At 44.0% G+C, this 12,061-nt stretch overlaps 1 protein-coding gene across 2 annotated transcripts; it reads left to right on the top strand.

Annotated features, from left to right (window-relative positions):
• Positions 1–857: 857 nt before the first annotated feature.
• On the top strand, positions 858–5,741 carry tmem170b (transmembrane protein 170B). 2 transcript variants are annotated; one of them, XM_004074123.5, is made up of 3 exons: positions 858–1,327; positions 2,874–3,044; positions 4,085–5,741. In XM_004074123.5, the coding sequence occupies exons 1-3, from the start codon at positions 1,192–1,194 to the stop codon at positions 4,213–4,215; spliced, it is 438 nt and encodes a 145-aa protein (XP_004074171.2). In that variant the 5' UTR covers positions 858–1,191; the 3' UTR covers positions 4,216–5,741. The 2 variants fall into 2 exon arrangements, with proteins under 2 accessions (XP_004074171.2, XP_078811442.1); XM_078955316.1 differs by lacking the exon at positions 858–1,327 and adding an exon at positions 1,701–2,071.
• Positions 5,742–12,061: the final 6,320 nt, after the last annotated feature.

The raw sequence follows: 12,061 nt of genomic DNA, 5'->3' as shown, positions 1-12,061 counted from the left end.
ACAAAATTTCCAATATCCTTCTCTGTGAGATATCGATTATGATATGTCATAGGATTTTGTAAGTTTTTGCTCAAAACAATGTAGGTTTAAGATGCAAAAATATTGGCTTGAGTGTTCAGGAAAAAAACACATTATTTGATTAACAATGAAAGAGGGGTCTCAGAAATGCATGGACCAAATATGAAACAAATTGTTATATAGGGTTAATATGAATCGCGCTTCATTGATCAGATATGTAAATTCTCATTGACTATCTTCATAATATATTATCACATTAATCCAGTAATGATAGCTCCACATTGACCACAAAACTTTACAGGGTATGTCGTTTGGCCCATGGACTGGAGCAGGGAGTGGATTCCACCAGAGAGGATCTTCACCTGAAGGTTCTGCTCCCCATACTACTGGTTTAGGAGAAACTGTCAATCCTGCACACTAAAAGCTTTGTTTGGGAAATGTTTAACGGTGAGCTCCTTGAGATAAGATGGATTTTTAATCTTTAAGGTGTCAATGAAAAGAAGTTAAAATTGTTTTTGTTCTATTATTACTAAAATAACATTTTTATTATCACGTGAATCCTTCCTGTCATGTGTTGTGCTTGATAAACACGTCATCAGGTGATGCTGTGGAGGCCAATCAGAAGAGGGGTTCTGCATCCACCCGTTGTCAAGGGCAACAGTTGACAGATAAACACGCTTTTGCATTTTTTAGTTGTAGGGCGTGTGTGAGGGAGGGGGGGTTGCCCAGCAACCACGTTGTTTGTCTGCAGTCATTACTGACGTCACGAGTCCCTGAAAGCAGGTGAATTTATGATTTTAATGTCACGCTTACGTCATGACGTCCAGCGTGTGCCCGCCGCTTCCCATTCGCGGAGCCGCTTCCCATTCGAGGCGGAGGTGTTGCGACTCCGTGTACTGTACCCCCCCCTCCCCTCCCCTCCCCTCCCCGCACAGACAGCGCTGCGGGCCCTTTAAGGGTGATGAAGCGGGGCCAGCAGATGTAGGACAAGCCGGGCGCGCGCGCTTCCGCCGCCATCCCATCATGGCCTCCGCTCCGCGCGCATCGCCGACGGGCCCTTCCCTCCGCGTTCCGGACGCAGCCAAACCCAAAGAGCGGCACCGGTGAAGGCAGTGGGGAGATCTGCGCCCCAGCAGAGAGACCCCCCTTCCCTCCCCCTAGCCCTGCCCCTCCATGCCGTCCTCCAAAACCAGGTCCAGCTTCTGCATCGAGGGGGGCGGAGCCATGAGCCGGGAGCTGTCGGTGAACCTGTCCGTGCAGCAGGTGCTCGGCCTCTGGGTGCAGGGCGCGGCGCTGCAGCACTTCACAGGTACGTGGAACTGCGCGTGTGCACGCGAACGTAAACCTTCACAGCATAATCATCCAAATGGCTGGCAGCTGAGAGGAGGTGACAATGAGGAGAACTGCTGCTACCCCCCCCCCCCCCCTCCAGCCCATCCGTTTGTCCTCATGTGGTGGAGTCCCTTTGGAAGGGGGAGGGGGGCAGCATCCTCTGGATGCTGCTCATTCATTTAGACTGATGTCTGGAATGTGAATGCATGGCGGATGGTGGGGTGGGGGGCACTGAAAGTTAGGAAAGCTGAGTCAGCAGGAAATAGTTTTGCAGAAGCTGCAGAAGGACGCGGGTAACGCCCCCGCTACATTGGTTTGACCCTGCTGCACAATGTGGGGGGCTGACCTCCCTGAGATGTCAAGGGAGAGGGTCCTGGACCCTCCGACTCCACCCGACCTCCAGCAGCAGAAACTTCCACCTCAAAGGTTTTCTGTGTAGCTGGAAAGTTCAAAGCTGTCGTCACTTCTGCAAACTGCAGATAAAGTTTCATGGTAATGCTGACGGAGGATCTGGCCCAGACCGCATCTGCTCAGATCTGTGGTTCACCTTTGCTTTTGGCCTGCAGCCTGCTTCCTCTGACTGTATGCTGCGCCACATCAGGCTCTGAAACGCCCATTCAAGCCACCACTTCCAATGACGCTTCAAATTCACACCGGGCTTGCGCCGGACGTGGTTTCACAAACAGACATTCAGCAAGACACCATGCAGATGAGCAGGGAGGTGCTTCTTCATTACATTTTTTACTGTACTTTTCCACCCCCTCCAGAGGTAGAGGCTTTGTGCGAAATGTCGAAGCGGTACAAATCACGCAAGGCTTTTGCTTTCACTGCTCTCTTGCGACATGTGAAAGACTTGGTGTCAAAAAATTCCGTCCGAGCACAAACTGCAATGAATAATTTCTCCTTCATGATCATGTTTACAACTTTAAAAAATGCAAGTTTTTGAGTCAGATTTCGGGGTGTACTTTCAAAACGTGCAGCCATTGAGTATGCGTCAAAAGTCCAACCATAGAACTTTGACCAATCGGGGACTTGGATTTGGTAGTAATGTATGGGTAGTGTCCTTTCCAAAACACAGAAAGACCAACCGGTTCAAAAGTGATCATAAAGGAGAGATGAACAATTACTGTTGTGCCCAGACAGAATTATATGACACCAAGTCTTTCATATATCGGAATAGAGCTGAGAAAAAGCCTGGAGCAAGGTTCATGAGATTTGCACCGCTTCAACATTTCCCACCATGCCTCTTCTAACTCTGGGTAAATCTGCTAGTATCGGGTAGTGACAGTCCAGTGAACACCAAATGCTAAAACCACATTGAAAAACCTGCGTTTAGCGCATTCTTGAATGCACATCACATGCCTGATGTGTGCGTAGCATGAGAGAACTACACTGAGTGTGATGTCATGTCACCCATAAAATGCCTTACTTTCAGCTCCAACCAAATTAGTCACCAAGTTTTTGTGATACAGACGCCGCCATTTTGTATCTAGTTGAAAACAATTTTCGTTTGTTCTCCTCAGAGATGTGGTACTGGGTGTTTCTCTGGTGTCTCTTCTCCTCGCTCTTCGTGCACGGTGCCATGGGGCTGCTCATGTTGATCCTGCTGCAGCGCCACAGGTGGGGCCGCCTCATCACGGTGGTGCTGGTCAGTGGGGGTTTCCTGGCCTCCCTCTCTGGGGGAGTCATCACCAGTAAGTCTAGTCACAACGCTCTATCCTCCGTGTGACCCTCCTGCCCCCCCCCCCCCCCCCCCCAAAAAGGCTTACAAGCGTCCACAAACCACTAGGGGTGCCAAAATGATTAATCTAATACAAACCTGGAGGCACAAAATGTTGCAGTTCTTCGGTTGACCACTAGGGGCTGGTGGCAGAAGGGACCTTGTTTCTATTGACTCAAATTCTTTTACTTAAAAATTAAACATTATTATTATTACAACTTTTAAAAACATTGTCATTTAAAATTTAAGCTCAAATTTATGCATATTTATGGGCATGTTTTTAAAAAATTTCTGACTAGATTTTTGTCCTGGGTGATCTTAGAAATTGTTGCTCCAGTGCATTAAGGGAACCAAATCCCTAAAAAAGCTCAAATTAAAATGAAAAAGTGAGCATTTTGAAAATGTAATTTAAATGTTCAAACTGAAAGTATTCCATGTTGGACTGATTTTATTATTGCAGCAAGGATTGCGTTTTCATTGGATGAACCGGGTGTATATTTATATAAACCCCTTAAATATTTGTGTTTAAACTAATATTATTTATTGCCGTAAACTCAAGACTGGTAAGGAGTTTTGGTGTTTACTTCCTCCCCCCATTCCCTCTAATGATGAACTGCAAAATGGACAGAAGACAAAGGTCCAACAAAAGCAATGAACACTCACTCAGCCAATAATCCAGTAACCAAAAACAAACGAGAATTTTTTTATTTATGGTCCTAAAAACCTAACGAGAATATCAGCTTGTTGTTCTGACCTCAAGTAAAAAATACCATAAAATTAATCATCAAATAAATGCATCATTTATTTACTTAGAAACACTTTGTTTTGTTGCAAAAGAAAGTAATTTATATTAACGTGACATCAGCGTAATAAGAAAGTGAATTTCTTCTGTTTCAATCTTGGGATGTTTAAAGATGTCTTAGTGCTGGTCCATGGGGAAGGTTCTGGTTTTGGTTTCAGGAGGATTCTAACCTTTTCTCCCATGGCCCTTCTTCTTTATTATTGTTTTTTCAGGCGCGGCGGTGGCAGGCGTTTACCGCGTGGCAGGGAAGAACATGGCTCCCCTGGAGGCCCTGGTCCTAGGCGTGGGGCAGACCATGCTCTCCATCATCATCTCCTTCTCGCGTGTCCTGGCCACGCTGTGAGGAAGACCTGCGGGGAAGGGGAACCTGACTTTGGGGCGGATCAGGGGAGGATAATCCAGCAGAGACATGAAGCTGCATGGAAGGAGGAAGAAGGAGGAAGAAGGAGGTGCTGCATGCCTTTGAAGTGCGCCCCCCAGTGTTTCTGCAGCTGTGTTGCATGCAGCTCTATAGTTGAGTGCAGATCCTGCTGGACTCCAAAGCCATGTTCCTGTCAGATCCTTGTGTCAAAAGCATGCTGATGCTTCTGCAGCCATGGACTGAAGGTTCCCTGCTGTACATGTGCAGAGGAAGCTTGGATCTTCACACAGAGAAGTGATTTGGAAGTCTTGGGATTAAAAAACCCAGCAGAGATAATCAGCATCAAACTGCAGCTTCTGGTTGTGGTCATCTGCAGGTCCAACAACGAAGAAGTTTTGAATTTTGCACTTTGTCGGCTCTGCGACTTGTGAAGTCAGTGGAGTAGAAAGATGTGCCATCAAGAACTCTTGACAGAGGCTGGACTTCTGGTTGAACCAAATGTCCCCAAGAAAACTGGTTCCAGAAGTTTAGAATTAAGACTTTTTCTAAGAGAAGAAGATGAGATTCTAACTTTATACAAACAAATCGAAAAACCTGCAAGATGAATACAAGAAAATACTCAACTGCTCCCCCTACAGACCTACCTACGCAAGTAAATGTGTTTTTTCTCTCAATAATAAAAAAAACCTTCTCACCACTTAAAAAAAAGATAAAAAATGAAATGAAAATATTAATTTAAATAATATAAAGCATTAAAAGTGTAAAAATAAACAATTGGAATTCTCTTTTAAGTTAAAATTGTCAAAATTCAACTTAGTTTTTCACACATTTTACCAAAATACGAATGTAGGAAGTTGTTGGCCGTTTAGCTGCTTCTACTGTTTCTGGTCTCCTTGCTTCGGCTCCATCTTCCTCTTCAGATTGATCTCAGTCTCATCTTCATCATTAGAATTGTGAAGCTTCAGAGCCTCTTTGTAAGATTAGGCTCCTCCTCCTCCTCATTTAGTTGACTCAGATGTGTTTGACGGCAGCATTTCTGCTGATGGAGGTTTAAAAAAGGAAAAACGCCAAAGTTCTCCTTGACTCGTCTGTTTTTCTGACGCTGCTGCATCGATTCCCTTCATCCAGTTTGGGACGCTTTTTGCACTTTTAGCTAGTCGTGAGGAGAAAACCCATCAAGATGTTTGTGCCATGAAGCGTGTGAGCAGATGAGCTCCTGAGTTGGGTGTCAGTCTTAGCTTTGCCCACAAGGGGGCAGTGTTGCACTGAAGTGTTTTCCTAAAACGTCACAACTAGACCCAGTCCCGCCCCATCCCCTTTGGATACACGCCATGTGAACGGATGTGGGGACAATCCAACAGTGTTTCATAATGTAAAATATCTTCTTTCTTTTTTACATTTTCTACCAGCTGAACCTGATATTTATAACTGCTGCCTCTTTCTGTACAAAACCCCCCCTGAACTGTTTCGCTCTGCAGTCAGGTGGAATAAAAATGTTTTCAGAAAGAGCTCTCTGATCTCGTGTTTCCACATCACAGTCCTTCAGGGTAAAAGTTCACCGTCCTCCTCGCCCCCCTGAAACCTTCTCTTCTGTTTTAACAACTTAACTTTTCTTTTTTTCTCTCTTTTAAAGGTTTTTCTGTTGCAACAGGAGTCTGTTCTGATTGGGATAAGGAAGAAAAGAGCCATATTGTAAAAAGGAAACTCCACACAGATGTTTATTTCATCAACGTTTTTTATTAAACCACCGCATTCTGCAACAAGCGTTTGCAGGCAGCCCGTGACCCCCAAAGGGAACAAACAGATTAGCAGATGAATTAATGAATGATCCATTTTAATCCAAATAAAAACATAAACTGAAGCATTTTACCTATAATTCGTTCACCAGGTGGCGCTTGTGGCTCGCAGCTGGTTAAAAGAGTTTTTCTTTGAACAATTCTCCATTTCCATTTTTTTAAACTGATGAAAACGCAGAAATGAACTCGAGAGAATTGGTTTTGGACACAAGTTTCTTTCTGCTTCTATGAATTTGTAAAGGGGCTATTCTGGTGTCAGTCTTCATCAGCTCTAAGAGGTGGAAATCCTGACCAAGTTCAGACTGAAAGGATATAGAATCACATGGTTTATTGCTGCAGAAGCTTCATCTGAAGAGCAGATCTGGTGTGGAGCAGATCTACTTGAACAAACTGAGTTTAGTTTAGGCTCCTTCCATCTGACAGTCTGCAGGAGCTGACAAATGTTATATATGAGTCTTAACCCGTGTCATGTACGAAAGTCATTTTGGCAAAACTACATTTATGTTTCAAGTAAAAAAATAAATTAGGTTTCCAGGTCTATGAGAAAAGGAAGAGGAGAAATGGAGGAGAGGAGCAGACGCGCAGAAGAATCCTTCAAGGAAAAAATGTGACGTTGGAACAGTGTCTCAATCTCAGCAGGATGCTGACAGGTGCACCTGAAGTGCTCAGAACCGTCCACAAGAGGGCACTATTTAACAGTGATCCATTCATCAGTCTGACATCATGCACAGAAGTCAGGACGACCAGAGGATGAAATCTGGTTTTGGGAAGTCTGCTTTGATTTGAGATGTAAGAGAAACAAAAAGTTTCATATCAAACGAAGACAACATACTAAGGAGCTTTATTTGAGGCAATGAAAGAAAGAAACCCATCAAATTGTGTCATTGTCATAATCCAAGACATTCCAGATTATCCAATATAATCCAATCTAGATCATTCTAAAGCCAGATTGTCTCAACTTTATAATTGCTGTTTATACAGGTGACCAACAGATTATCTGAAAGTGCCTTCCATCCATCTTTGACCCTGCTGAATCCCTGTTGTGAAGGCAGGGTACACCCTGAACCAGTCTGTTGCAGGGCCACACACTCTCATGCACACCTATGGACAATTTAGAGACACCAGTTAACCTATGAAGCATGTTTTTGGACTGTGGAAGGAAGCTGGGGCGTCCAGAGTCAACCCTCACACTTGTGGGGGACATACAAACTCCACACAGAAAGATCCCATCCGGGATGAGACGAGATCGCTAACCACTACACCACTGTGCAGCTCTACCTGACAGTGTCTTTGGGCTTAATACCTGCACAAGCAACTGTGGAGAGGAAACTCCCTCCGATGCCCTGCTCAAGTTTCTACACCTTCTGAAAAACAAACAAATACATAAGCTATATTTTCCATGCCCTGCAAAAGCCTGGCAACCTTTCCAAGGTGAACCCCGCCTTCACCCAACGGTAGCTAGGCTCAGTCCTGTGATCCTGAAAGGGATAAAGCAGGTTAGAAAAATGGAAAATAAACTTGGTTGACGTTTGTTGACGTTGCTGCAGCTTCCTAACTGGGACATAAAAATGTTCTGGACAGACGTAAGAGGTTTTCAGTTTTCTGCCTGAATTTGCAGTAAAGGTTTGACAGAGCGAGTTTGCAGCAGGATGACGACCGGTGACAGTAGGGGGCAGCACCTGCTTCAAACTCCACCCATCCATACCTGCATATGTCCATTGGAGATCACAGGGGTGCAGGAACCTACTCAGCTACTACTGTCAGGCGGAGGCGGGGTTACTTTCTGAAGAGTCTGCCAGTTAATTCCAGAGCAACTTAACCCTTGTGCTATCTTAGATGACCCCACCCTTACTTTGACGTGTTATTTCTACCATGATAAAGGTGGAAAGATTTCATGTAATCCATGGACACCAGTGAAGATCACAAATCATTGAAGAAAAAAGGTTCAGAGCACTGTCTAGTGGGTCTAGATCAGTGTTTTTCAACCTTTTTTGAGCCACGGCACACTTTAACCTTGACAAAAATCCCGCGGCACACCACCATCCAAAAAAATAGATAAATAAAAAGAAAAAGAAAAAGCTCAGTCTGTATTGATCTACAGCCGCTCTGCAATCTCACATGCATTTTTGTGATAATAGTTGCAGAAAACGCTGGAAGCTGCAGCTGTTTTTTCTAAAAGATGTATGAAAAATTCATTCAAAAGATTCAAAAACTGTTTGATTTGTGTTCGTTGTTTAAGACGTTAAGAGGAGACACTCATTGTGCGCCAAGACAGTCACTTTACTGCATCATGGGAGATGTAGTGCCCGTAATCCGCCGACCGCAGAAAGACCAGCGTCTTTGAGCAGCATGGTTTTGTTCACTTGTTCCAGTCTGATACCAGATTCTGTGGAAAGCTACACCGCTAAAGACGAGCTTTAGCTGGTATTTTTGTTAGAACAGAGAGACTTTTTTGCGCTAAATCGAAACAAGGAAGTGAATACTTTAACCACTTCTGATTGGTCAGACTGATGACATGTGATTAAGCCTTCAAGAATGATTGGTGGAGACAGTTAAAGGGGCGGGACTTTTCAGCTAAATCGCGGTATCCCGTTATTCTTATAAACACAAAGAAAAAATAATTTTATGATATTTCATATTCTTAACTACTCAGTGTTTTATCAGGGCCTGTTTGGATGAACAAAGACTGATTTCCTGGAGATGGTAATTGCTTTTAGATCAGTTAATGAGGGCAATTTCTCACGGCACACTAGTGTGCCGCGGCACACTGGTTGAAAAACACTGGTCTAGATGACCCAACTCCCAATGTTAAAATGCCTAGGATAGCACAAGGGTTACAGAAATACAACCAAGCATGTTTACACCTGAGGTGCAATTTAGAATCACCCATTAACATATGAAGCATGTTTTTGGACTGTTGGAAGCAGTAGTTCCTGGAGAAACCCACACAGAAAAAGACCCATCCAGGATTCTAACCAGTGCATTCTCATTTTGAGCCGAGAGCGCTAACCACTACACCACCATGCAGCCCTATTGCATTAAACTCCTCACAACAATTCTTCACAAAAAAAACTGCGTGAGGATAGAACCAGCAACCTGCTCTGATCTTCAGAGACTTCCTGCCTCTGGCTGTGATCAGGCCTGTCAGCAGTCTGTCCTGACGGGAGTCTCTGTCAGAGTGACGTGGGTTAAAGAGTCAGCTGAGCTCCTCAGATGCAGGATCCCCCTCCTCTTTCTCCTCCCCACCCCCTCCATGTTATGTAACAGTTGAAGTGCTGAGCATCAGGCGGGTCTGGATACAAACATGCTCCTCCTCATCAATGATGGATTCCTGCTGTTTGTCCTGCCGCGCCACTGAGCTCCACATCCCAGCAGAGTTGTTATGCAAGAGGGACGTCTGCATGCAAGGGAGTGAGGGGGTGGGTGGGGGCCACACAGGCCAGAAAGATGTCAGGCCACATCAGTATTTGTTACCTGTGAGTTTGTGGCTTCCTGTGTGCAGCTGGTGCACGTCTGTGCCTGAACTCCGCAGTCAGTTTGGATCTTTGTCTCATATTTTACCAACAGAATTAAAGCTTAAGACACTTACCCAAATTTAAAGAGCAAAAATAAAAATGAAATAAATCAGAAGTCTGTCTTGCAAAAAACAATTTGTCAACATAAAGTCTATGTTAATATGGAATGTTGCATATTATTCATGACGTAATGCTCACTGTAATCCTTTAAATATAAATAATATGAACAGAGAAATAATTATCTTAGAAAGGGTTTTGATCACAGACTCAAATAAATCTGTTTCTTTTGTTCGGTGCTTAAAGGCTCTGAAGATCAATGACCCACAGGCTGTTGTCAAGGGTTTCATGATTTTTATAAAAGGCTGGAGGCTGCATATTAATGATTTTATGACAGGAACCTGCGGGACGGTAGAATTTTGTATTTGGCCCACGGGCCGGACTTTGGACATGCCTGCTGCAGATGTTCTGCATAGGCAGGAGGAGAAGCTTCCTAAGTTCATGGTTCTTGACTTGAAGCCACTTTAGTGGTTAAAGAATACAGTCTGAAAGTAAAAACTTGCAGAACTCTTCAGTGTCTTCCTCACAGCAGGATCGGGTCAGAGGTCAGGTTTCAGTGTCAGTTGCTCAAAAATGCACCTTGAGTGTCATAAAATCACACTGTGTTTGCAAAGAGACCATTTAAATGTTTCTCTGCTGATTAAAACATTCATAAAACATAAAATCTAAATGTACGTTTTGAGAAAAAAATCAGAATCAGAATCAGAAGTACTTTATTGATCACACAGGGGAAATTTGTGCTTTACCGTAGCAGAAAACATAAGAGAAAATAAAATAATAATAGAAAATAGAAAATACAATAAAAATGTAGCAGAACTGTAAACAAATAAGGCGGTATAGTTTAAAGACAATTTACAACAGGTAATAATGTGCAAAATGTGCAAAAGTCATCTGTTACACTGTGAGTTATTGTAGAGTTAATTTGTGTTGGTTAGAACGATTTCCTGTTTTGGGCAGTTTTGCAGCGGAGCTGTCTGAGCCTTCGAGAGAAGGAGCTCCTCTGTTTGTCCAGAAGGAAAGGATGGTCTGGGTTGTCCATGATGGATAAGATCAAATCAAATCAAACTTTATTTATAAAATAGCGCTTCTCATGCATTTGTGCAGCTCGAAACGCTTTAACATTAAAAACAGAAAACACAATATTACAGTAAAAACCCAACCCATCCTTCACCCTTCCCACTCCCCTCTGTTAAACATATGACCCATGACCCCCACGTACAATGAATAATGACTACGTTACTGTAAAAATATCTTGTTCAGATCTAAAAAGATCTTGTTCAGTGACCTCCTCTCCATCACTGCTTCAAATGATTCCAGTTTGCAGCCAATGACAGAACCCGCCTTTCTGATCAGCTTCTTCAGTCTGTTGGCGTCACTGACTGCAATGCTGCTTCCCCAGCAGACCACAGAGGAGAACAAGGTGCTGGCCACCACAGACTGGTAGAAGATCTCCAGCATCTTGCGGCACACAGTAAAGGACCTCAGCTTCCTTAGGAAGTAGAGTCTGCTGCAGGCCTTCTTGTACACAGCAGTACTGTGGCTCCTCCAGCTCAGTCTGCTGTCAATAGTCGATAATCCTGTCAATTATCAAAAATCATCACGTTAAAATAAGCTAATTTGTCCAAAATAACAGTTTTTTCATAAAAGAGACGGCCATCTTGGGAAGCACGTGGTGGGAAAATCATGGAAGTCTGGAGAAAGTCTTCCAGAAGTTTGGGCAATCTGCTCCAAACCCTTTGGTTCTGCAACAGGGCCCAAGCCCACAAGCATAAATCGACCACAGAGAAAGAATGAGGAAGAAAGAACAAACAAACAAAAAAAAAGAAAAGGGAGAGAAGTTTAAAAAAATCTTTCTACAGAATTTTGTTTTTTGGGGTAAAATCAATTTATGATGAACTCCCAGTATGTCAGGATCACAGTGGCGTTCTCCTGCTGGCTCCTCCCATCTCTCCTCATCCCAGACTTTCTTGACTTTTGATTCTGAAACCAATGCTAAGATCTACAGACCTGAATCTACACATTTTGATCCAGTAGAGGATTGTTATGAAGAGCTCAGCTGACTGGAGCTACATATTCACTGGGAGCCCCCACCACCAAATCCCACCCTGATGAATTATACATGCGTCGCATCACACCTCCCACGCTCCGTTTTATGTAATGTCAGCCGCGCGTGGAGGAGCGATGCGGCACGCGTGCCTGGGAGAGTATTTTTATCCAGACTGGGGCTGGGGCAACGGTGACTCATCCTCTGTGCTCTTTATTTTTACCCCACAAGCTACCCTCCCACCCACCCACCGCCTCAACAACGACCAGCATCCAATGGCAAACCTGTGCCATTCCAAAGTGCACAAGACGGTTGTAATATCTTCATCTGAGCATCAGCGGGGTGGTCTTCCTCACTGATTCCTTTCCCAGTGAACACTGGGATTTTTTTTTAGTTCATGTTTGCAATTCAGAAGG

Source organism: Oryzias latipes, chromosome 11 (genome assembly GCF_053564925.1).
Source record: "Oryzias latipes strain Hd-rR chromosome 11, Olatipes_Hd-rR_3.1".
Classification (NCBI taxonomy): Eukaryota; Metazoa; Chordata; class Actinopteri; order Beloniformes; family Adrianichthyidae; genus Oryzias; species Oryzias latipes.
The sequence above is the reverse complement of the archived record's forward strand: the minus strand, read 5'-3'. Positions and strand labels throughout refer to the sequence as shown.